This window comes from Cibotium barometz, chromosome 54, assembly GCF_041138505.1.
Source record: "Cibotium barometz isolate CiBa-2024 chromosome 54, ASM4113850v1, whole genome shotgun sequence".
Taxonomy (NCBI): domain Eukaryota; kingdom Viridiplantae; phylum Streptophyta; class Polypodiopsida; order Cyatheales; family Cibotiaceae; genus Cibotium; species Cibotium barometz.
The window spans coordinates 27,115,761-27,143,430 of record NC_141099.1 but is presented as its reverse complement, the minus strand read 5'-3'; the positions used below and the strand labels follow the sequence as shown (position 1 = coordinate 27,143,430).

At 40.0% G+C, this 27,670-nt stretch overlaps 1 protein-coding gene across 1 annotated transcript; it reads right to left on the bottom strand.

The window, feature by feature from the left end:
• Nucleotides 1-5,882: 5,882 nt before the first annotated feature.
• Nucleotides 5,883-7,963, bottom strand: LOC147607996 (cytochrome P450 93A2-like). Its single transcript, XM_086789906.1, has 2 exons — nt 6,960-7,963; nt 5,883-6,776 (listed from the first exon to the last, which is right to left on the bottom strand). Exons 1-2 carry the CDS (start codon nt 7,890-7,892, stop codon nt 6,141-6,143), a joined length of 1,569 nt encoding a protein of 522 aa, XP_086646032.1. The 5' UTR covers nt 7,893-7,963; the 3' UTR covers nt 5,883-6,140.
• Between the last annotated feature and the right edge of the window lie 19,707 nt (nt 7,964-27,670).

Genomic DNA, 27,670 nt, shown 5'->3' with positions numbered 1-27,670 from the left:
GTATTCAACCTCTAACACCGTTGCTACAGACAAAATAGGTAATATTTTCTGAAAACAAGAAACATTTGGCATCTTTCAAAGATTTCATTAAAAAAGTTCAGTTTTTTACCTCTTTTGAAAAAGGTGGTCTATTGCAACACTGCCAAAAAATGATAATATTTTAGACACTTTATACGTTTCTTACAAAAATTGACATAAAAAAAAAGACTTCGTTTTGCTTACTTTTTGAGATTATAATTGAGATGCCAAACTAGAGATAATGCTTATTATTTCCATCTTCAATCCATTAAAAAAATGATACAACTGTAAAAAGAAGTTATTTTCTAAACATATAGCTTATGGCATAGTTATGGTTCTTCATAATCATTGCTACATCATCACTAGTTGATATGCCTTTCCCTGAGAAGGTAGACGAGGCATCCTCTTCTTCACTATCCACAAATATATTTTTTTCCTTCAATGTGTGTACTTGAAGCTTAGACTCCTTGGGTCATTTGCCATGTTAACATGATTGAGGATGTGCTATAGAATGCAACTATAAAAAACTATTTATATGATTATATTACAAAAGCATTATCTTGATACAGTTATTATCTTTATTATAAAACCGTATTTTGGCTCTTGATGAGAGTAGTATTAAAATCTATTTTGAAGCTCTTGAGTATCACAATTTCTTAATTTATAATAAATACTTTTTTAAAAAGAGTTCATTACATATATAAAAATTTTAAAATATCATGAATAAGCTGTTTAATTTTGAAAAATAATTACACTCATTTTTAAAAAGGATGTATCCTTAATGTGACAAAAAAGGGTTAAATGGTAATTTTAGTTATTGAATGAATTTAGAAATCATGAAAAAGCTCACTTTAAGAAACAAAAAATGATACTTTTCAAAATACTTTTTTGTAAAATATCAGGTAGGGACTTAGGTTCAAATCCTATTGGTTACTACACATAGTAAGGATGTTTTAGCTACAATATTTGCGGCCAACTTAATGCTGAGTAAGAACTTCTAAGAGTTGATATTTTTCATCAACTTGATAAAAAACATCAACTTTTATGAAAATTTGATATTTTGCATCAAGTTGATGTAAAACAATAACTTTATATTCAAAACATCAACTTTCTATGCAAAAGATCAACTTTTTTACAATACTTGATGTTTTGTATTAACGTTATGCAAAACATCAACATTTCCACACAACTCGATGTTTTGCCTCAAAATTTATGCAAAACATCAACTTTACCACAAAACTTGATGTTTTGCATCAAGTTCAGATGCTCCAAGAAGAAAGTTAGAGGATTGGAGGTCAATTCTCACAAACGGCCTGTTTTAGTGATTCCGTTCATGTGCGGATACTCAGATGACCTATTCCAAACATTTTGAGTACCAACATAACTATGTTTCGATGCAATGTGCAGACGTCACAAAGCGATCCGCTTGTGACTACTTCTTTAAGTTTTTTACTTTGATTTATTTATTTAGTTTTTAATTTAATATATATATCTATTATATTAGGCATAGACTTTTTCCCTTGCAATGTGTCACTCTCTCTAGACATCTCCCCTTCCACGTGGCCAAAGGAGAGGAGGGAGTGAACCAAAGGTGAAAGGGGCGATATTCACTCTCCCACTTTCTTAAATTTAAGTTTTCTCATCTCAAATCATATCAATTTTAGAGAGGAGAGCTATCCCTTCTTACCTAATGATTTTCTTGGGGCCTCCATCTTAAAAGGTGAGCTTCATGATGAAAACTTCAACATGTAGTTATCTCTCTCATTGTAAAGAAAAGACAAAACACATCTATATATCTCTATAAATAGAGAGATATATATAAAAGGTGAGCTTCATGATGAAAACTTCAATGTCTAGGTATTTCTCTCTTTCTCTCTCTCTCATTGTAAAGAAAAGACAAAAGACATCTCTATATCTCTATAACTTCAATGTGTAGGTATCTCTTTCTTTCTCTCTCTCATTGTGATACAAAAGACATCTCTATATCTCTATAACTTCAACATGTAGGTATCACTCTCGTTCTCACTCTCATTGTAAAGAAAAGATAAAAGACATCTCTATATCTATTTATATCTCTATATACATATATTATATAAAGAAAGAGTTTCATGAAGTTGCCATGTGGTAAGAATTTGGAAGTTTGGAAGACAATTTGGAGGTTCGAGGAAAGGTGTGCTCCTATTAATTTGGGAATTTGAAAAATATCAAGGAGGGAATTTCACTACAATACATGGAGAGCATTGTCGTGTTCATACCTGTGCAAATTTAAAAGAATCTATTTATGGGAAAAAAATTCATGCGATTACATACTTGGTTAGCTATAACCACACATATAGCAGTGTGTATAGCCACATGCAGATATAACAGTGGACTGTTTGCAAAAATAAAACAAAGAAAGAATGGAGGAGAGATGTGTCCACATGTCTCTTTCCTCCTTTTTCTTTTTAAATACATTTTAAACACTACTTTAATAACATTTTGTAAAACACTTTATCACTTTGTAAAATTAACCACATTTTGTAAAACACTTTATCACATTTTAAATCACATTTTGTAAAATTAACCACACAAAATATTATGTATTAAATTAGAGATGACCTCTTGCAAAGAAGGAATGATCCTGATGGCAATGATTTTGGCTAGAATTTTGTAATGGGCAGTGCGTATCACTTGCGTTCAAGGGGCATTTAAAAAACCCCTTAACTAAAAATTTTCTCGCAATAAAACCACCCCCCTTTACTTATGAACTAATGGATTTTTTTTTAAAGTTGAATTAAAATACCCCTCCTGTTATTGTAATCTTGTTAAAATTTTTCTAAAATTTGAATTAAAATACCCCTCCTTTTGATCGCACGTGGTACACTAAATTTTTTTCAAGTGAACCCCCCCGAGAATCTATCACAAGAATCTTGTTTAGGAATGAGTATCACGAACCCTTCCTTCAGATCCTTATCCAAATTGCATGTCATGTGAATGCTTCTCCGTAAATTTTACATTAAGATGCCAGAAGGAAATGAAGAACTCTACAGACAGTCCATCCCCACCAAGGTGATTTCTCCCTTCCCAGCTTTAGAAGGGATCCCAGCATTCATCTATCCGAATATCTATCTCCAACCACTTAGCCCTATCAGGATGGAATCTATTGCTAATTTTTTCTAGCAATTTGGTCTCAATGCAAAATCTTATGGCTGAATAATCCTCTTTGAGACTGAGAGTTAAGCCCAAACACTCTACCCATTTTTTGGCTATTAACCTAATCCCCTCTATCTCTTGGCCATTTTTATCTAGAACTCTACCCATAACCTCCTTACCCATCTTCCCCTCAATCAGCTTAAAAAGATACCCATCACGCTTCCTTTTGTTATTAAAGATTTTTCATTTGTATCTAATTTCCTCTCTCTTGGTACATTTCTCGTCTTCACTCTTCAAAACAGCTTGACACTTGAAATATAAAGTAGTTACCTCTGCAGTTAACTTCCCAACCTGCCTCTCTTTCTACAGAGTTTCTATAAGATCACTCCTCCCTTCCTTTCCTGTTATTTTTCCTTAGCTCTTAATTTCCCAACCCCTCTGATTATACCCTGCATTTCCTTGGCAAAAATTCTCCAGGAGCCCTGTATAGTTTCTCTGATCCTCTTGAGTCGCAATTGCCACTTCATTTTGTCTAATAAATAGTTCATCCTTAAGCAACAAATTCTTTACCCTTATTTTCCTAGTAGGAAACTAGTTTAACTCAACTTCTTTGCAACCCATTATTTGCCATCCCCATTTGAGAGGCATATGGTAAGACAGAACAGTACTAGAATCCATGTCAGCCATTTTGAGAGTATGAGGAACCCACATAGCCTGTTGACTGAAAAAGACCCTATCTAATATGGAGGATGACCCAAAATATTCTAGACTAAAATAAGTATGCCTAAGATCTGAGCACCAATCTCCCATCTCCCACCCATCCCTTAAGGCCATTCTCCCTCTCAGATCCTCCCACTTCTTCTCTTGTCCCATCAAAAAGGTACTCCCCCTACACCTATCCCTCTGTTTCTCAACCATGTTAAAGTACCTCATAAAGGTGCAATGGCCCTGAATATTTAGGTTAACTAACATCTTATACTTATCACTTTATGATTATGAGCCCCATAGGAATTTATTACCCAAACCCTCTCCCCTTTAGTAATATTTCGGACTCTAGATTGTGGATCATCAACACCTTGGTCTCTAGTGTCTCTTTGCGCAACCAGCTTTCGGACCTTTGTTATGTGTCTCTTCCAGCCCCGAGAACTGCCACCACGGGTGATAATATTAGAGGAGCATGGGCAGCGCTGGGTGTTTTGGCAGAGAAAGGAGCAGTGATCCAACTCGTGGATCGTCAAGCTATCTGAGCTAACGGTGTAGACATCATTGAGCACATGCTAGAACCAGGCTATGTGCTAGAGAAGTTACATCGCTAGAAACAAAGAAGCTAGGATGAAGGGCCACCCAAGACCACTACCGTTACAGCAATGTCGAATGCACCACCAAGTTTAGAAGGACCACTGCCAGGATCAGACACATCACATGTGTTGAGCACACACCAAGCACAAACCTCCACCCTTTGTGTTTTTTTCACTTTATTTGAGAAAAAATTTGTGTTTTGTTTTTCACTTTGTGTGTATCCTGAGATCTATACACCATGCTGATATATGTATCTAGATCAAGAGAGAGTGTAGTGTTGAATAACATGATATACATACATTATAGTTTTAGAGGTCACATGGTGGTAGTATTCTAATGTGTTTAGGCTATGGACTACCATTAGATGAATCCACCAAGTGATCCATCTTCTATAAGAGATCTTTGACCAAACTGTTTACAATGTTTAAGGCCTTCTTACCATAAGTTACATGGATCGATTGCTTGATTCTACATGGGGTGAATAGAAAAGGCCTTCCCATTTATCAGGCAATCCCTTTGAATTTGCACTTAGTTATGCAGCTCAACAATTTCTTGTCCTCAATGTGAATGATTAGTTTGCAAATATGACTCTTGTCTTTCACATGAATGTTGGGCACATCTACTCCCCCCACCTCCCTGCGATAGGACATATGGTCCCATGAGATGTAGTGTACCTTTTTCTTTATTTTGGTCTACAAAGGAAGTTTCAAATTAACTTTTCCACTCTAAACCATTGGTTCTTGCAAAGGGGTTGATGAAAGCAACAGAGACTCCACCTACTGTAAGAATTTTGGAGTTCAAATAAACAAGTTCCTAAAACCAAAGCATTGTTTTGTGGATATATCTACTCCAATGGGTAGGCCAATAGGTTGAAGAAAAGCAAATGCTTTGCATGTATTTGTCGTCCATTACGTACTCTCCATCCATGCATGGTGTATTTATATGCCTTGATCTCTAAATAGCGCTAGTTTGGTAACTTCATATGGCATAAAAGTTTCCTTTTTAAGGATGACACAGTTTTCTTAAACAATGCATGTAAATGTCCTTTAAATCTTATAACATACCTTACTAATGGGACATGGTAAAAATATTGGCACACAAGAAAAAGGTAAATAAATAATCTTACTTCCTCTAATAAAAGGGAAAAGGAGAGGAAGGTCACATCACATAATGGATAATAGGTTTCAAGTCTATAAGCCAAATTTTGGCTAAAGGAGTCTCTATTATTTGCAAAGGTGTTTAGAAAATAAAAGAGAACCCACCAATGACCATGCAAGAGTGTCATCAACAACCAAAAGAAAAAAAAACTAATAGACCTATAACTAGATTAACTATTTAAATAATCACATTATATTCAAGACACATAAAAGGAGTAGGTATAAAGTAATAAATCTAGGATAAAGACCATGGGTAATTGTTAGAGCTTGATTGGGAAGTGTAACTTAGTCTTACCACTTTCATTTAACAATATTAAATACATCTCCTTTAGTTTTTTAAGTATTTAAACTCTCATTCAAAGAGTAACTAATGCTAAGGCATTCCCATGATAGGCTAGAAATATATCTCTAAGAAGATAAAATTTCTTTACACAATGATCTAGCTGAAGTACATGATTTGGTTTAGAGGTTAGAGATACTTTAGAGCTCTTGTAGGACATCATCTTTATTGGGAGGAGAAATTGCATAGCTTGGTTATTGAAGCCTTTCATAGACATGTGCAAGCAACCTAGGTGTAGGGATGGTAGCTAATGGGGAGGCCATCTTGACAATCAATCCAAACGTCTCGGAAATATCAACTTGTGTGAGAGAGTCTGGAAGTGCCCAATCAAAACCTTGTACTAGGCTTGCCAACATGATGTGGACGTTCACCAAACCTAGTGTCAATGCAGGACACTTTCTTCTACCCGATCCAAAAGGCAATAATTGGAAGTGATGGCCATTCGGTTTCACTTGAATACAACTCCCTTCCAAAAACCTCTTTGGTTGAAATTGTACAGGGTTCTCCCATACATCAGCATTTCTTCCCACTGCCCACACGTTTATGAATGTACGGGTCTTGGGTGGTATCATGTACTCATATATTTTACACGATTGACTTGATTCACGTGGTAGCAGTGTTAGAACTGGATGTAATCGCATAGTCTCTTTGACAACTGCATTCAAGTAAGGTAGGTTATGGATATCTGTCTCTTGGACAAGGCGTGTTTTTCCCACTATACTATCAAGCTCCTCTTGTAGTGTCTTTAAGGTGGTCGGGTTAGCAAGGAGCTCTGCAAGTGCCCACTCAACAGTGATCGAGGATGTGTCTATTCCTCCTATGAACATATCCTGCATCAAAATCCATTCATTTAGAGAGTGAGAGTGTCATTTGCATCTTCATGATACTCTAACAGCCTTAGCAATTAGTAAATGTGGGGAATTAATAGATCATCTAGTATTTAGAAAGGAAAAAAGAAACAATTCTTGGGACTAACCCATACATCCTCTAAATTTAAAAATTACTTTCTTTACCATTAGCACCGCCTTGATATTAGTATCATTGATATCCGCGACTGACAGCAGCACGTCTAACAAATCCTCAGGAGAGCCAGTACTGCCCTCCTCCTCCCCTTCCTTTGCTTTTCTGTCGCGCCGACGGTCCACCACCTCTTGCAAGACGCGGCTCATCCGTTGTCCCACGCTCTTCATGCGCCTTTCATAGCCTTGAAGGTCCAGACAACCCAAGATAGGGATGAAGTCCCCCAGGTTGAACACGCCAAGAAGGTGCATGATCTCGTTGCTAAGGTCCACGATGTTGAGCGAAGGGTCGGCCTGAGAGGTAGGGGCTAGCTCGGATAAGTGCTTCCCCACCGCCATCTTGGAGATGATGTTATTGGATGCAGCGAGCAGATTTGGGCGTATGTGCACCACCTGGGCGCTTTCCGCACGCACAGAACGCAAGAGGGCATGAACCTCCTCTACCCGGATGGGCCTGAAAGATTCCACGCGCTTGTTGCTAAAGAGGTCTGTGGCACAGAGCTGGCGCATGAACCTCCAGTATGAGCTTTGCGGGAAAAAGCCGATGCTGGAGCAGTTGAAGCAAACGTGGACGGCCGCAGCAGATCGTGGGCGGGAGGCGAAAACCTGGTCGTGCGTTTGGAGTATCTGTTTTGCCGTTTCAGGTGTTGAAGCGACGATAGCATCGACGGAGCCCAAGCGTAGCGACATCAAAGGTCCATGCAGTTTAGCCAGCTGAAACAAGGACTGGTGAGGCAGCTTACCTAGCAAGTGCAAGTGGCCAATTATGGGTAAAGCTGGAGGCGCGGGTGGCAACCTATGGTGGGCTGCGTTGGCCGCTTTCTTGAACCACACGATGCCGATCATCACACAGGCAAGCACGGTGGGGAGCAAGAGGAAGCACACACGGAGGCCTTCCCCATCTACACTACTCCAAATCCACTCCATTTGATGGCCCCTCTACAACTCCCTCTCGCGCCTCCCTCTTTATACGGGAAATACTAATTTTTAATTCATGCTCAGAGGTTTTTCAAAGGCTTGGTTTATAGGAAAGGAACGGGTGGGCAAACGTGCAGAACACGCTACCGCGGATGCCAATTATTCTACGTTGTCAGGAAGAAAACGGCTGTAGTCGAGTGGTTAAAGTGGACGATGTCCCAAACATGTACATTCTTTGGAGAGGGGAAAAAAATGGAAAATAAGGAGAAAAGAGAGGAATAAAGTGGATAAAGACAAATAGGCGTGCTTGGAACTTTTGACCTCAACACATAGTACTAACTTATAGTCCTTGTTTAAAAAAATAAACCTACTTTTCAATCGATCCAAAATAAGCACAACTCTTAAATCTATCTCATTTTTATTTTCAAAATCTTTACTATCTGTCCGTTTTATAGCTAAAATATATATGAAAATTGTTTTTTAAAATAAAGGCTAATTAAAATCTCAACCAATTTTTTTAAATTTCGGCTTTTCGAGCATTGGCACAATGAATAATCATGTCTAATCGGACGACAAAACGTTCTTTTCAACCAATTTGAAGAAGAACCGCCAATGTGCTTAAGACAAGGAAGAAACATGTACGACAGTTGCGAAAATCTTAGGAATAAAGTCAATAAAGACAAAAATAGCCCTTGTTTGATGCTCTTAAATCTATCGAGTTTTTATTTTCCAAATCTCTACTATTGGTCGGTAATAAATCTCAGCCAATTTTAAAAATAAGAGCTACTTCAAATCTCAGCCAAGTGTCCACTGGCACAATGAATGTCTAATCGGAGATGATAAAACGTTCTTTTCAAGTGGATGATAAAACGTCTAATTGGATGATAGAACGTTCTTTTCAACCAATTTGAAGAAGAACCACCATCGTATTCCAAACAAATAAGTTTGTTCCTTTAGTTTGAGCATTTGGAAAACCTATTTTTAGGAAGCATGCACATTTTCTCTTCATTTTTCATAAACCATTTTTATTTTTTGAAAGTAACAATTCTTTTTGAAAGAATTACACCACTATTGCTCAAACAAAATTAACCACAAAATAAAATGTATTAAATTAACCACACAAAATATTACCTATTTAGGTAAATATATACAAAGGTTTGTTATTGTTTTCAATGACTTTCATACTATGCAAGGTTAGAATTTTTCACTCTTTGCTGTAAATAAAATTCCTTTTTTTTCACCCTTCATTGTCAATAGAATTTCTTTCATATTATGAAGTTAGTGGAAGAACCCTTGGTCATGCCCCACCAGTTGTTGCATCCGAAATAATTTCAAAATCTGATGAGCCATTTAGGGTGCCATATAATCCACTATAAGCCATAACTACGCCGGCCCAATGCCATAGGGATCACCCTCATGCACTTCGCCACATCATCAACTCGCTAGCTGGAAGGCCTAGCCAAGTCGATCGTGCGTGTGGCATTCAAGCTTTCATAGTGGATAGGTAAATGCTTTTCCACCCTTGCTTTCTCGCTCAAGTTTCAAGTGTACAGTTACAACCTTCAAAAGGAATATTAAAAAACATAAGAAATCAACATAACATAATAAGAAAAGTACAAAACAACTAAAAGCATGCACCTACACATATTTTGTTCTGCCACACATGCACATTCACTTGCATGTCTACACCTTCCCATTTGAATGCTCACATGCACACAAATCTACACACACTTTTTCTTTTCATGCATGCCACATTGCATACATGCACACTCGCATCCGCATGTGCATTAACTCGCCCCCTTGCGTGTACAAGCATTCACTCATGCAAGCATGCACACACTTGCACACACGTGCGTTCACATAAACTTTACATCCCATTCACTCATGCACACACTTTTTCCCTCGTGTGTACACGCATTAACTCGTGCATGCATACACACTGTTGCACACACATGCATGTTTACATGCACCTACACACATTTGCTTATACGTGCACATTTACACCTTCCCATTTCTGCATGCGCACACGCACACGCGTGTGCACACACCTTTGCACGCCATGCACACATGCACACCACATTACATACACACACATCTACTCGTGCACACACTTTCTTCCTCGTGTGTACACGCATTCACTTGTGCACACATACACACACTTGCACACACACACACACACACACACACACACATTCACAAACACTTTATACCCCATTCACTCATGCATGCATGTATGCACACCACACCAATGCCTTTTGCCACATGTGCACACATACAAATTCACCCCACTGTCCTAGTTGCATGTGCACATACCCGAACACAATTGCCCATTTACTTTCACGCACATTGGTACGTACATACACTCACCTTGCATATGCACGTGCACAGTTACATTCATATGCACGTGCACAGTTACATTCATATTCACACGTGAGTTCTCATGCACATTCGTTCACATACGTGCATGCACAACCTTGCCCAAACATACCCACATGTGAGCACATACCCTCACATGCACACATTCACTGATGCGCCCACAAATCACACCTTCACACATTCACACATTCACACATGTGCATCTTTACTCCTCATGAAACATTACACTTATAGCTTATGCTGAGACTCATCCATCTGAGCATTGCATGCGCATGCACATACACCTCTCCGCATAGGTAAAATTTCACCCTCCCTTGAATAAATTAAAACCCCTGCGGTTAAAAATTATCCCTATTGGTTAATATTCATTTTTTTCCTTACTTTCATCATCCCCGCCCATTCTCCCCCTATTTAAATTAAAAATTTACTCCTAGTGATGGTTTATATTCATCTTTTCCCCTTACTTTCATTCCTCCCTCTCCCCCCGCCCTTTTTTTTTTAATTTTCTTCTATCCTTCTTTTAAAATTCCCTACAAATTGTTTTCTCTGTTGTTTTTATTTTTCTCTTCTTTTTATTTTAATTTTTTTTAATTCCTCTTTTCTCCTATTTTATTTTTTATTTATCCTTCTTTCAATTATTAAAAAGAATCACCCTATTTAGTTTATTTTGTCCACTATTTATTATTATTATTATTCTTTTCCCTTTCAATACAAGAAAGGGTTGCTTTCTTGTTCCATTTTTTCCTTTATTTTTATAATATTTATTTCCAAAAATTAAAACATTTTTTCTTCATTATGCTTCTTTATGTTGTTTACTTTGATTTATTTATTTAGTTCTTAATTTAATATATATCTCTATTACATTAAGCATATATTTTTTCCCCTTACGATGTGTCACTCTCTCTAAACATCTCCCCTTCCATGTGGCCAAAGAGGAGAGGAGGGAGTGAGCCAAAGGTGAAAGGGGAGATATTCACTCTGCCACTTTCTTAAATTTGGATTTTCTCATCTCAAATCATATCAATTTTAGAAAGGAGAGCTATCCCTTCTTACCTAATGATTTCTTGGGGCCTCCATCCTAAAGGTTGAGCGTCAATGACATGATGAAAACTTTAACATGTAGTTATCTCTCTCATTGTTGTAAATAAAAGACAAAACACATCTATATATCTCTATAAATAGAGAGAGATATATATAAAAGGTGAGCTTCATGATGAAAACTTCAATGTCTAGGTATTTCTCTCTCTCTCTCTCTCTCCCTCTCTCTCTCTCTCATTGTAAAGAAAAGACAAAAGACATATCTATATCGCTATAACTTTAATGTGTAGGTATCTCTTTCTTTCTCTCTCTCATTGTAAATACAAAAGACATCTCTATATCTCTATAACTTCAACATGTAGGTATCACTCTGTTTCTCTCTCTCATTGTAAAAAAAAAAAGATAAAATTCATCTCTATATCTATATATATCTCTATATACATATTATATAAAGAAAGAGTTTCATGAAGCTACCACGTGGCAAGAATTTGGAAGTTTGGGAGACAATTTGGAGGTTCGAGTTCATAGTGGATGGGCAAATAGTTCTCCACCCTTTCTTGCTCGCTGAAGTTTCAAGTGTACAGCTACAAGCTTCACTAGGAATACTAAAAAACAGAAAAACACAACAAAATATGACAAGAAAAGTCAAAAACAACTAAAAGCATGAACCTACACACATTTTCTTGCGCAACATATGCACATTCACTTGCCCGTTTACACCTTCCCATTTTCATGCTCACATGCACACACATGTGCACACACCTTTTCACTTCATGCACACACATGTACACCACATTGCATACATGCACACTTGCATCCGCATGTGCATACACTCTCCCCCTTCCGTGTACACACACTTACTTGTGCATGCATACACACACTTGCATACACACGCACGTTCACATGCACTTTACATCCCATTCAATCATATACACTTTTCCCCTCGTCTGTACAGGCATTATCTCCTGCATGCATATAACACACTCTTGCACATACATGTGTGTTCACATGTACCTTCACACATTTTCTTGCACGTGCATATTCACTTGCACATTTACACCTTTCCATTTGTGCATGCGCACACGCACACATGTGTGCACACACCTTCTCACTTCAACTTCACTTGTGCACATACACACACACACATGCATTCACAAACACTTCACACCCCATTCACTCATGCATGCACTTACACCACACCCACGCCTTCACCCACATGTGCACACACACAAATTCACCCCATTGTCCTAGTTGCATGTGCATGCACCCTAACACAATTCCCATTTACTTCCATGCACATTGGTATGTGCACACACTCACCTTGCACACACACATGCACATTTACATTTTCAGATTCATACCTCAGCTCTCATGCACATGCATTCACGTACGTGCATGTGCAACGTTGCCCAAACATACCTACACATAAGAACATACCCTTATATGCACACATTCACACGTGTGCATCTTTACCCCTCCCCATGCAGAATTGCAACTAAAATCTTGTGCTCTGACTCATCCATCTAAGCTGTGCATGTAGATAGATGCACATGCCATGTGCACACACATCTCCGCATAGGAACAAATTCCACCCTCCCTTAAATAAGTTAAAAAACACCTGATTAAAAATTCTCCTTGTTGGTAAATAGTCATTTTCCCCTCTTACTTTCATCATCCTCCTCGCTTTCCCCTTTTCTACATTAAAATTTTACTCCCAGTGATGGTTAATATTCTTCTTAATTTTACTCCCAGTGATGGTTAATATTCATATTTTTCGCTTAGTTTCATGCCTCACTCTCCCCCCCTCTTTCTTTTTTATTTTTCTTCTATCCTTCTTTAAATATTCCATGGAGGTTGTTTTCTCTGGTACTTTTAATTTTTCGCTACCACAACTCGATCCACAGATGAAGTGATGCGTGTGCCTGCTGATTCACCCGCATGGAGACACATTGAAGAGAAATGGCTGGCTTTTAGGGAAGATCCCCGTAACCTCCGTCTCGGCCTAGCAATGGATGGTGTATACCCTTTTGGTTTACGGAGCTCTTCATGGAGCACATGGCTTGTTTGCCTTGTGAATTATAATCTTCTGCCATGGTTAGCAATAAAGATCATTTGTTGCTCTCATTATAGCAGGAAAGTACAAGGTGAAGAACATGGATGTATATTTGGCACCACTTATTGATGAGTTATGCACCTTGTGGAACAAAATTGAAGTGAAGGACATGTCAAAGCAGCAGAGTGGCCAAAGACTTGCAACTGTGCAAGGTATTCTCATGTGGACAATGCATGATTGGCCTAGCTATGGAGAATGCTCAGGTTTGTCTATATCGGGTTATAATGCATGTCCTCTATGTGGTCCTCGACTTGATTCAAGATACTCAAAAGAATTACAAAAGAATGTCTACCAAGGACATGTTAGGTATCTTCCAGAAAATCATGAATTGCGGGATGGTAATCTAGGAAGACCTCCTCCAAGTGCACTGAAGGCAAGCGATTGGAAGCTCAAATGGGAGGAATGTGGCAACTTGGCATGTCCTGGGATGAAGAGGCTCTCTATCTTTCACCAACTCCCCTATTGGGGTGATCTTCTTATAAACCATGTGCTTGACCCGATGCATATTTTCAAGAATGTAGCTGACATTCTGTGGAAGACCATGACAGGAAAAAAGGAGACCAAAGGCCAAAGGGATGACTTAGAAGAGATAGGTTGCATGTAAGAGTTGTGGGCTCGCACTAGACCCAATGGAAAGGTGCTACTTCCAAGAGCCCCATGGGTTTTTAGTAAGATGGAGGAACAACAAGTGAAGAGGACAATTTCAGAGTTTCAGACTGCTACACGTTGTATGCATTGCTTGAAAAGTGCATTTACAAAGGATGATGATCTTAGTGGCCTCAAGAGTCATGATTGGCACAAGTTTTTATAATTTGTGCTCCCCATAGCAATAAAGGATTCCCTCACTGAAGACATTAGAGCTACTATCTATAAGATTAGCACATTGGTGCATTGGATTCTTCAAAAGAGATAAAGAGAGACACTTTGGAGACGGCGCGTTTAAACTCCATAGAGGCACTATGCATGGTAGAGAAGTTTTTCCCTCTACAAGTTTATTAACAATCCAAATGCATCTGCTAGTTCATGTTGTAGATGAGGTTGCAGTTGCTGGAACAGTTCATTCAAGATGGATGTTCTTTTTGGAGAGGTTTATGAAAACATTAAAGGGATTTGTTTGCCAAATGGCTCGCCCAGAGAGAAGTATGTCAGAAGGGTGGCTAATACAAGAGTCCCTTGTTTACATCACTGAATATTTAAGTTCATCAGATCTAGAGATACCTCGACTATGGTCTCAAGAGTCTAACAGGCGAGTCATTGGTGAGGAACCTCAAGGCCAAGGCATTAAGAGAAAGATGGATAGCAATTTGCGAGAAAAAGTGAACAAATTTTGCATCTTGAACTCGCATGTAATGGAGAAGTGGATTGAGACATATGAAGCTCTCAAGCGATAGTGAGTACAAGATCGTTTAAGTTTCAGAAGGAATCGCACTACAAGAAATCTCCCATATCCAGAAGGTCTGCAAGCTCTTCCGGACTTTCCCACAGGTAGATGGATAGAAGCTACAATTTTAGAAGCCAAACATGCTGGTTTAACTATAACAGAGGAGGAGGAGGAGCTTACAAAAGGATGCGATTGGCATGTAAGTGTTTAAGTTCTACATGTCTCTTTTTTTTTTCTCTACATGTCTCAGTTATTATTTGTCCATCAACAATATTTATGTGCTATTTGTAGTATCACAAATATGGGGCGTTTTGGTCACATAGACGTCATTTTTTAGTAGAACGAATCGACCAAAGAAGAGCAACCTTTGATTGTGGTGTCACAGCACAATTTGTTCAAGAAAGTCGAGCGCGCAAGAGCAAGTGATGATAACACAATTAGTGGAATGCTTGATTACTTTGGAACCATTCAAGACATATTAAAGGTTGGCTTTAGAAGTTTTGAGTTGTTTATCTTTGATGATGTGAAGTGGTTCAAGGTAATCACAAATGGGCCACATGCAACTGTACGTAGAGACAAGAGTGGCCTCATCCAAGTGGACTCCACAAAGGTATGCACCGATCAGCAAGATACTTTTGTGCGCCCAGAGCATTGTGAGTAGGTTGTCTTTAAAGCGGATCCAAAAGATCCATGTTGGCTATTTGTGGTTCAAGTCGCCCCCCGCAATAAGCAAATTTGTGAAGAATTAGAGCTACAACAGGGTGATGTGGATTCACAGGGTAGTGGGGAGCAACAAGAACAAGCGGATATCAACAATGAAGAGGAGCAAGCAAATGAAGAGGAGCAACTAGAGCAAGATCCAAATGATGAGGTGCAAACCAATGAAGCTTAAAAACCTGTTGGAGGAAGAAGACATAGATGATGAGGACAACCTTCATCAAGGGACTTTTAATGATGAGGATGCTGAAATGTACATAGAAATAGATCTCTTTCGGGCTACTGATCTTAATGAGGATGATAGAATAGATAATGATTTTTAAAATGATGTATCTTAATGATTATGCAAATAGTTATGACATATTTGTAATGATTTTATGACATTGAAGGTGCAAAGTGATATGGTTTACCATTGTTGTTTACGGAAGTTAGTGTTTGTCATATGGTCCTTTCATTGTTTACCATTGTTAATGTTTACCGTCATAATCACTAGTGCAAGTGCAAAGTGATATGGTTTACCATTGTTGTTTATCATTGTTAATGTTTGTCATATGGTTCTTTCATTGTTTTCCATGTAATTTTCATTTCGCACAAGTTTGTCATATGGTTTTTTGTCCAACAGGCCATGGGTGATGACTCACCACCCGCTCAACTACAGTCCTGATTTCTCATTTAACCCTACACCTCAGGGCATGAGTCCCGACCAGTTATATGGTTTTTTCTCGTCCATGACTCTAGAGCAGAGAGCCATGGCTCAGACTTATTGGGGTTCTGGAGCAGGGACATCTGCCTCACCATCTGGCTTCACGGCGGCAGTTCCCACACATGTAGTAGGTACGACAGCAATTCCCACACCTCATACCACACAGCCTTGCACTCCTCTTAAAGCTCGATCTACCACCTCTTCACATAGACGTCGCTCATGTAGTAGGTCTTCAGGGGGACGTTGTTGTGGTGGTAGTGCCATAGATGCTGTGACACCACCACCATGTGAGCATCGTCCTTCACTCTCATCTGTTGATAGCACACCCATGGGTTTACCTTCCACTCCTTGGGGTGCACATGACCATGACAACAACAAGATATACACAATTAAGGATGGGGCACCTATAATGAATAGTGCAGGGAAGGCAATGAAGACACGAATTCCACAATTGTGCACTATACAGTTTCACAACTCTGTTATGACTTTATGGGATCAGCAAGATAAGGAGAACAAAAATTACATAAATACAAAGATAAAGCAAGAGTTTCAGCCATCTGACCCTATGAATCTCGTCTCTAATGAGTGGATACAATATACAGCTCACATTTTGATGGGGCATCATAGGTCAGAGGCAAGGGATGCATTTAGAGAGGGGAAAGAGAAACCTATTTGGCTAGATGATAGGGAGTGGGAAGCCATAGCTCAGGAGCTTACAAAGACACCAGAGAGGTTTTAACAACAAAGAGAGGCAGCAAAGAGACGTGACTCCAAACAGTAGGGGCTTCTCATCTTGGGAGTGGTGGTTACAAAACCATGTGCCATGAATTCGTAAGTATTTGTAGAAATTTTGTTTATCTAAATGTATGTATATGGGCTAAATGTTGATTTCTAAAAGTTGTAATTGTTAATCTTTTATGTAGGAGTTGGCCATGAATCGCCCACCAAGTAAGCGAGAAGAGAAGTACGCTCACAAATATGACCTTGTGGCCTTATTTGAGATGCTTGAAGCAGAAGGAGAGACCATCAATTGGGAGGCATTACCATAATGTAAGTCCTTTAAACTATTAGAAGGTGAGAAGAGAAGTACGCTTGAAGCGGAAGGAGAGACCATCAATTAGGAGGCATTACCATAATGTAAGTCCTCTAAACAATTAGTATATGATCAAAATATTCATGAGTAATGTTTATTGTTTATCTGAAAAATACAAAAACGAGCACGGTTATCTTTTATGCTCTATTTTGGACATAATGGTGTTGTCTGTTTACTGCTGTTGAGTCATGTTGTGACTGCAGGCAGGCAACACCATTCTGTCCAAAAAAGAATACTGCTATGATCGTCAGTATATCCGCCGGTATGCATGCTGGTATATCCGTCGGTATGCATGCACGTATATGCGCCGGTATGCGTGCCGGTATATCCGCCGGCATGCTTGTATAATCATCGGTATATGCACCGGTATGAGCGTCGATATGCGTGCTGGTATGAGAGCCAGTATACGCATCGGTATGTGCACCGGTATGAGGGTCGGTATACGGGTCGGTATGCGTGCCGGTATGAGGGCCGGTAACACCAACACACACACATGCAAGCCCTTCTAGTGGGAGCAAGACCGTGAAGAAGACCCCACAATGCGGCCACCCCAGAGATCAAGACAAAGAGGCCGATGATGGGCAGTTCGACTGGGTTGGTGAAAACATTCCTACATTACACAGCACCATAGGTGGTAAGACCCTACTACTAAGACAAGGTCCCCTACCTACAGCAGCAAGAGGAGGAGGATTGAGACTATCAGAGAGACCAAGGGGAGGTTCTCGCAAGTGCGTGCAAGCGTAGAAAGGTCAAGCTCCTCAAGCCAAGGAAATCCCAACCTCGCCAACGCACCAACATAACATAGAGAGCTCCAAGGAGAAGGATGCGCCAAGGGCATAGGGCTCTACAAGAAATCAAGTTTTATCAGAGGAACACTGAGTTGCTAATAAGAAGAGCCCCTTTCGCTCGCACAGTAAAGGAGATTCTCAAACAATATAGAACAGAGTTTCGTGTGCAGGGGATTGCCCTTGAAGCATTGCAAGAAGCTACCCCCTGAGGCTTACCTTATTGGGATTTTTGAAGACACCAACCTCCTTGCAATACATGCAAAGAGGATTACTATTTCTACCAAGGACATGCAACTAGCTCGGCGTATTCAAGGCGAGCGTGACACGATCTAGAGATCTTAGATGTTAACCTGCTTTTTGAAGCAACTCTTTTGTTTCAAGCCCCTCTTGTAACAAGCCTATCTAGATTTCATTTGTAACCTTCTGATAATTTAAATTTTAAGTTTCTCTAACAATGTCTCAGTGTCATCATGTTTGTTTAACATGGAGTGTCTATCATGTGCCAGTTCATCACCCAAGGCATCAGAAATGCTCCTAGAGGACAGAGGAAGCTGTGCCACCAGAACAGTGCGAATTCGGCCTCTGCAAGGTGATGTAGGCTAAAAATTTGCACTATTCTGGCACTTCTCCCCTAGCCACTCAGGATCATTTCTGATGCATTTATAATGAAGTTGAGTACACTAATTGTGAGAAACAGTAGTTTAGAAGATAAAAACACCTTTAATCATGTGAAAAAATACATTGTTTGTCATCCAATGATCAGAATTTCTCCTAGAGCACTGGGGAAGCTATGCTAGAATAATGCGAATTTAGGCTCTGCAGCGATAGTGCAGGCTCAAAATTCGCACTGTTCTGGCACTACTCCCCCAGCCACTCAAGATTGATGAAATTGAGTACATTTATAATGAAAAACAGTAATTTACAAGATAAAAACACCTTTAATCATGTGTAAAAATACATTATTTATTATCCAATGCATCAGAATTGCTCCTGAAGGACTATGGAAGCTACGCCAAAATAGTGCAAATTTGGACTCTACAGCAGCAGAGCGGTGCAGGCTCAAAAGTCGCACTGTTCTGGCACTGCTTCCCCAGGCCCCCAGGGTCATTTCTGATGCATTTACAAAAAAATTGATGGTACAAACTAGAAAAAACAATGATATACTTAATGAAAATAAGTTTGCAAAAACTGTATTGTATTCAATAAGAAGTGATACATCATATTTACAAAAGCTTTCTTACAATATTGAGCTTCCTTCTCTTGTTATTGGGAAGAGTGTGCTCAAGGAGTGATTGGGCACCTTAGAGAGGGCTTTCAAAAAGAAGAGAGTGAAGGCAGATTGAGAGGTGTAGTCCCTGTGGTGGATAATGGTGATGCCATCCACAGGAAGCCTACCAAGATAGTGCGCCAACGCAGCATCATGTCCATGGACCTTAGCCTGGTCTCTGCTTCCGCCGGCCATTAGGGGAAGGTTGAGGTCTATAGGGGCCCTTTAAGATGCCATGTGATTAAAAGGTTATTAAGGAAAAGAGCCAATCGTGTGATGCCATGTATACAAAAATGTTGGGTGATTAAGGTGGTCGCAAGATTCTCTAGAAGATGCCTTTTTGTACTTTTCATTTCCAAAAAGTGGGGGGGAACGTTTTTGAAATTTCGGACGTTCATAACTTCTACATATGAGCTCAAAATTTGTCGGAGAGTACAGATCCAAAATCTACTCGTCGAGCTCTTTCCATAGATATGTCACATGATATAGTTTTGCTCGCTCGATTTCAAATTCAATTTTGGCGGGAAACTTTGAAATTCAAACTTCTAGCCGTTTGAAGAACAAGAAGGTATCTAAACTCAAAGAAACTTAACGTTTTAACAAAAGTGATTAAAATCATAATATGGCAGCTTAAAGGGCCCCTATAGACCTCAACCTTCCCCTAATGTCTCCCAGCAAATGCATCAATTTCAACCACCCTCTGCAATCAAAGGAAAAATCATAATATTTACCTATACATAATTACAATTGTTTCTAAGCTGTAAAAGGTCGATTATTACCTCTTGCTCAATGTCTTCTTTTTCCAAAGTGCTAGTGGGGATGGCGAGGTCAATCGAGGACTTAGCCTCATCCTTTTTAGGTGCTTTGGTCTCCTCCATCACTCCACGAGCAAGGGTATCCTTTTCAGGCTCTAGCTTATCTTGTATGGTTGTGAATTCCTCCTCTGATAACTAGGGCTTGCTCCGTCGTCTCAACCACAATTTCCTTAACCAAAGCAACTGTCTCTGCGATAGATTCTCCAAGGGGTAATATGACACTATCTAGGTGAGGACCGAGGTTGGACGTATCAAGGTCCACCTCACATCGCGTGCATATAATGCCCAAGCATTCATTCATTCTCAAGCCAGATACCTTTTCTCATCCATGAAGAAATAAGTATTCTTCACCTTCCACCACAATGGTGATCAAGAGATTGATCTCAAGCTCTGGCAGCACCTTGGTCTCCTCGTATGGGGAAGATGGCCTCGCATCTTCTACTACAGCGGGTTGTTCAGCTGGACATTGTGCACCCTTTGGAAAGTGCTATGATGCAAGCTGCTCTTCCACACAAGCACTCATAATACCTAGTGCCTTCACTTCCTTGTCATCCCTCAAATACCCTGCTAACTGCAATGCAGGCATCTCTACCTCCTCATCCGAATCCTCATATCGCTGATGAGAAACACAAAAGTGGCGAGCCACGACAGGAACCTAGTTCCTAAATTGCCCTTCCCCAACTTCTTCACCTCCTGCTTTTTAAAGGTATAGTAAGCTCCTACGGGGATGCAGATGTCGATGAAGCATTCAAGGCGCTGGATGTCGGAGCGGACATATTGTTGAATGTACTTAAGCAGCTCAACAGGCACCCATCGATCATTGGGGCAATGGGGAAAGGAGATGGAGTGGGCAGCCAAGTATTGCTCCATGTATGCAATCTGCATCTCATAATGTTGGGACGCAAGGGCGAGCGACTTTTCAAAGTCAACTTCACGAGTGAACATGGGAAAGAGCTCGCTCTTGCCTGCCCACGAGGTGGTGGAGAGGAACTCACAAAAGTTGTTATAGCGGGTAGCCATGTGAATACAAAGAGATAGTGTGAGATCGTGCTTGGTTTCTATCACATGAAAATGAGAAAGAAGGCACCTTTGGCTATTTATAGTTAAAATTTAAAATTTGGCCTTTTCACACTAGACTGCTAGATAAAAAAATCACAGTTTGCAAAAATATTAAGATTTCAATTAAATAAAGATTGGTTAAAAAAGAGCCTGCTACAAAATTACAAGCATGTCATCTAATCTAAAATTGTTATAATGTCTTCATTTTGTACCTCTCTTGTGACATTTACTTCATGTTGATCTCCATCTCCTTGTTGACTTGAAAGCTCGTCATTGCCTTCACCTCGATCCTGAAACGCTTGCCCCTCACGTGCATCATAACAGAGGCTATTTTTCCATATACCCAGTTCATCTTCAAGCTCTTCCACATGCCTACTATGTGTTGGTAGGGTTATGCACCTTGCTACAGCGCAGTGCTGCTGTGTTGAAAATTCAAGGTCCCCCATTTGCCATGATTCTGAGACCATGGTTGTCCCCTCCTTATGCTTCCCAATCTATAAAAATATAAAAAGTGGCACAATTAACCAGAAAGTGTAAGGGTTAATTCTAGACATGTAGTGGAATTAGATATACCTTTCTTCTCATCAACTTGAAACTTGACTCTTTAACATGGTCAAAGCCCATGATGCTAAGTGTTGACGCATGTGTGCTAGGCTCCAATGCTTTCTTGCTACCACTCGCTCAATCCATCCATTTTGCATCATCACAGCTACCTCAATAAGCACAATTTCTTCTTTTGAGGCTTGAAGTGGGATCCATGTCGCGTGATTTTGCATCCATCTTTAATAGTGTGCAGACGCGTGTACAAAATAGAGCGTGCCTTCACTATACCTCCTTATAAATAGAGCGTGCCTTCACTATACCTCCCTATAAATATACATTGTTTTTGTTTGGTGCATTGGTATGGAATTGAACATGTGCACAAAAACATGTAAAGGACAAAACCAATTTAGCCCTACTGACCTAGATGCCTTTGAAAACTTGAGTGATGTCTTGATATCACTTACCATTTTAAACTTTAAGCATAAGATGGTCCAAGCATCAAGTTTGGGCCATTCGGGGGATTGTTAAGAGGGGAGTTGGGGATCTCTTCTAGCTTGCCAAATAAACCTGGTTTTTTATCTACAAAATATGAGTGAGAAAAGAAAAAGATATTGTTCTGTACAAGATCACTTGGGCTTTGAGATACAAACATTGCCTCTCCAATGGATGCATGCATAGCATAGAAAACTCCAATGAGGCTTTGGAGTGGTTGTTCCTCAACATAATTAGAGGGGAGAATATCTGCTGATAGAGACATAAGAAGATGGAGAATCATAAGAAAATTTAAAATAAAATATCTAATATTAGCATGTTGTTAAAGATGTGTTTATATTACACTGACAATTTGAAGGAAACCTTGGTCATTGGCCTTAAATGTACAAGTCTCCAAGGGTATACACATGTTGCACTATGGCAAACAGTCCTTTCTTCTTAGTATGCTTGAAGCCCTATAGCCGTCCCTTCCAATGATGTAGCATATTCCCCAGTTTTGACGAACTCGATGTGGTCCCTTAGAGCTTGGCTGTATATGTAGACCCAAGCCCCAACCTTGAATCTTGTTGGAGCCCAAAATACATTCTCATCTCTTGTGTTATGCAGCACAAGCTCTTTCACCTTCTCCCTAGGTCTTCTCACATTACTGGAAGAGGCCATGGTGGTAAGAAAAGAGACGAAGGGAAAATAAAAGCTTGTTTTACAAAAACAGAGTGGAGAGGAGAGAAAGTTCAGGGTTTTCAATGTAGCAATGGAAAGCTTAAAAGAGGGTTGGAGTTTGATAATAGGCTTTGTGAACCTAGAGTAGACTAAAGAGGGATAGAGTTTCTACAGCAATGGAGAGGGAGGGATCTTGAGAGAGAGAGAGAGGGAGATTGAGAGGGAGGGAGCTTGAGAAGCAGAGAGAGCTTGAGAGGGATGGAGTTTCTGTAGTAATGGAGAGCTTAGAAAAGGAAGAAAGAGGGGGAGGGAGCTTGAGACCGAGGGAGCTTGAGAAGGAGGGAGAGCTTGAGAGGTATGGAATTTTTGCAGCAATGGAGACCTTAGAAGAGGAAGAAAGAGGTTCAAAAAATGAGCTTTCCAAACCTAGAGTATGTTGGGGGGAAGTTGGAGAGGGAAAACACACTTTTGGGAAAAAATAAAAAAATTTTAATTTTTAGGGTTTTTAATCTACGCGATTCTAGGTGGGGGGACCTCTAAGTTTGGGCCCAGGAGGTAGGGGGACAAGAGTAGTAATTACGCCCCATTAGAAAACCAAAGCCTAGGCCCCCTAGGGTCAAAGAAGTAAAAAATGTGCACCCAGCCCTCTTCCTATTGGTTCATTCCTAATCAAAAGTTAATCCAAGAGGCCCTCTTTGGGTCCAAAAAATTCCTAATGGCTAGAATGTAAAAGTCTGACTTAGCAATTATGCAGTGTTGACATAGAGTAGTATGACTATAGATCTGAGGCGACATAGATCCGAGGTAGCGTGTGATTAAAGCTGATGCGGATGCTGGTGTGCTTGATCTTAGAGGCTAGGTGGCACCTCGGTAGACTCTATGTATTGGTAGTAATAAATGAGGCTCTAATACCATGCTAAAATTATGGGGAAGAGGAAACGCAACACAACGACCAGCAATCAGATTGAATGAACAAGTTGAAACCAAATCAACACTGTTTATATTATTGAATCAGACATGATACAACAAATGATAAGTTCTAACTCTACTATGGAAGGGTTAATCCCCAAAACCCTATCCTAGTACTAAAGAAATCAATTAGCTTAAATCTAACAATTTATATAGTGCAGTGAGTGTTAGGCTTAGGCTACACATACAACATGTGGCTTTTGTTCACTATCTTATTCATTGTCAGTTATAATGATCTAGCGAGATGTCATCATTCATCAATGGAGATGAGATCCAGGTAAATGAACAACTCTTCATCGATGGTAGACAAGTCATGATCAAGGTTTCATCTTCATTGATGTAATCAGGTAGGCGTAACCACTACAATAGATTGAGGGTCTAGTAATGAAAATAGAAATGCTTTTATAACTACAAGGCACGAAGATGTCAGGCCTAGAAACAGTGCTATTTTTGCTACAATGGGATGGCTACTGGAGTGACATTTCACTATATTTTTGCTACTGAAGAGGCCTGTGGCACAGAGCTGGTGCATGAACCTCCAGTATGGGCTCTACAGGCGGATAGAAGCCGATGTCAAAGCAGTTGAAGCAAACATGAACAACTGTAGCAGTTCATGGTGCCAAGAGGCGAAAGCTTGCACTACAAGGGAATGATGGTGTATCGACGCCTGAAGAAGGCATGGTAAATACCACAAATTTCAGTATGCATGTTGGGATACCCCCGGTATATATATGCCGGTAGTGAAGCCGGTATAGGCATTGGTATACGTGTTGGTAAAAGTATAGTTTCATTGCAGATGCATGCACTGATACCGGCATTTATATCGGTGTCTTGTGTAGGAATTATTTTTGGGCAGCATGGTGCAGCCACCTACCTGCAGATTGGCTACACCATTCTGCTTGTTGGTAACAGTACTTGTCAACTATACTCAAAATTGAGAGAAAACCTGCATTTTGTATTAATTACATGCCAATGTTGATCCAAGGGCATGGATAACAACACTTTGTATGCCCTAGACCATCATATGTCCATGTAAAAATGACACCCTAAAATGTGTGTAACAAAGTAATATCATTTACATGAAAGTGTTAATCCAAATCATGGATAGCAACATGACAAAAAATCATGTGTACAAGCCTTATGTAAACCTAGCTAGCACCACACTACTTGTCGCGAAGGTGAGGGCTGAGGCATATTCGATGTCAATTCATGCATAAGAAGAAATTAGTATTCAATGCAAACATGCCAATACAAATGAATATATGTATGCAAGTAGTAGTAGGATGCTTACCACATTTGTTGCTGCTCCCCAATTGATAGTCAGACTCCAAATGCTGAAGCAATGTTTGTGCGCCAAACTTGTAGAGCCATATCTCTCCTGCTATAGAAATGGAGTATGGCCCACCATGCTTTCCTACATCAACCAACCAACACAAGGTTCAGGGCATGCAACCAATGCACATCATAGACAATTAATAAAAGAGATTTGTAAAAAAACCTACAAAGTACTCGTAGGCTTTACTACCGAGGTGTGAAGAGCCAAAAATCTCCATCAGAGCTTGTGTGGCTTCCCTCTGCTGGCTGTGCGTGTCAGGCATGTCTCTATACTCGTCCTAGATCATTTGTCATTCCTCCTCATTGAGCCAAGTAGGTTTTGGCTTCCCCCAGTCACATAGCATCGCGCACCACGGATCTACATGATGCCATGGTTTTAACCATGACACTGTTGATCCATTGATTGGCACTACATCACTTGCAAGAGTGTACTCGCTCTTGATGTGCTCAATTATGAAGTTTTTCTTATCTTTATCCAGGGCATCCCACTTCTTCATCACTTCATGCACAAATTGAATCTTTAAGAGCTGTGAATGTGCCCTTTCATCTCCTTCCCTACGTCATCCATGACCATGACTCCATTGTGCACATGATACACTTTCTTTGCGGATGTCATGCACAAATTGAATCTTTAAGAGCTGTGAATGTGCCCTTTCATCTCCCTCCCTACGTCATCCATGACCATGACTCCATTGTGCACATGATACACTTTCTTTGCGGATGTCGTGTAAGGAGCGTAAGAACTCCTAGGTGTGCATGGTGTACTAGCTAAGGAGATAGGTGGGCATTCACATGTAGGAGACACTGCATCTTTGCCACCACTCCCAGAATAACCATTACAACCACCCCCACCACTACTATGTCTGCTGCATAGTCGAACGATGACCAGGGGTGCATGCTTGTGTAAGTGAGGGAGTGGGGATTGGTGTGGCTAGAGTGGTGGTGGATGGATTGGAGGAGGGGCCACCCCCCCAAGTAGTGCTATGCCATGGCTCTCTGCTCGGGGGTAGCCTATGAGATGAACTCAAAGAACTACTCTGGGCTAAGAGCCTATGGTGTAGGCATGGCAGAGGTGTGTTGTGGTGTGTCCAAGGGGCTATAATCGAAGAGGGTATCGACCATGATCCTACGCATATACACAAAGTTAGAGTTTGTCATAATGTGTATATCATGCTTGCATAGAGCTAGATGCAAGAAGCATGCATAAAGCTTAATGCATGTATAGAGCTAGATGCATTAAGCATGTGTGCAAGAAGCATGCAAAGAGCTAGATGCATTAAGCATGTTTGCAAGAAGCATGCATAGAGCTAGATGCAAGAGCTAGATACATAGAGCTTAATGCAAGAGCTAGATACATAGAGCTTAATGCAAGAAGCATGCGCATGCATTAAGCTCTATACATAGAGCTAGATGCAAAAGCTCTATGCATAAAGCTAGATGCATAGAGCTCTATGCATGCATTAAGCTCTATGTATAGAGCTAGATGGAAGAAGCATGCATAAAGCTAGATGCAAGAGCCGGCATAGAGCTAGATGCAAGAAGCATGCATAGAGATAGATGCAAGAGCCGGCATAGAGCTAGATGCAAGAAGCATGCATAGAGCTAGATGCAAGAAGCATGCATAGAGATAGATGCAAGAGCCGGCATAGAGCTAGATGCAAGAAGCATGCATAGAGATAGATGCAAGAAACATACATAGAGATAGCTGCATATAGAGCTAGATGTAAGAGCCTACATAGAGCTAGATGCAAGAGTCTACATAGAGATAGCTACATATAGAGCTAGATGCAAGAGTCTACATAGAGCTTAATGCATGCAAGAGATAGATGCAAGAGTCTGCATAGAGCTTAATGCATGCAAGAGCTAGATGCATTAAGCATGTATGCAAGAAGCATACATGTATTAAATTCTATGCATCTAGCTTAATGCAAGAAGAATGCATAGAGGTAAACCTAAGCTTGCATAGAGGTAAACCTAAGCTTGAATAGAAGGCTTACATAGAGGTAAACCTAAGCAAAATCTTGTAAGGCTATGAATAGAGCTTGTATAGAGGTAAACCTAAGCAAGAGCTTGCAAGGCTATGCATAGAGCTTGCAAGAAGCCTATGCATAGATCTTGCAAGAAGCCTAGGCAAGCTCTATGCATAAGCTTCATGCAAGCTTGCAAGAAGCCTATGCATAGCCATTGTCAGAAGCATATGCAAGTGCTATGCATAAGCTTCATGCAAGCTTGTAAGAAGCCTATGCATAGATCTTGCACGAAGTCTATGCAAGCTCTATGCGTGAGCTTCTTGCATAAACTCTATACAAGGAAAAAAGCCTATAAATAAGCTTTATCTACCCACCTCTCCATCTCCGGGGTATCTTCTATACAAGTTAAAAAAGAGAAAAAACAACATAAGTAGCAAGGGTTTATGGTCCATACTTGGAAGTGAAGAG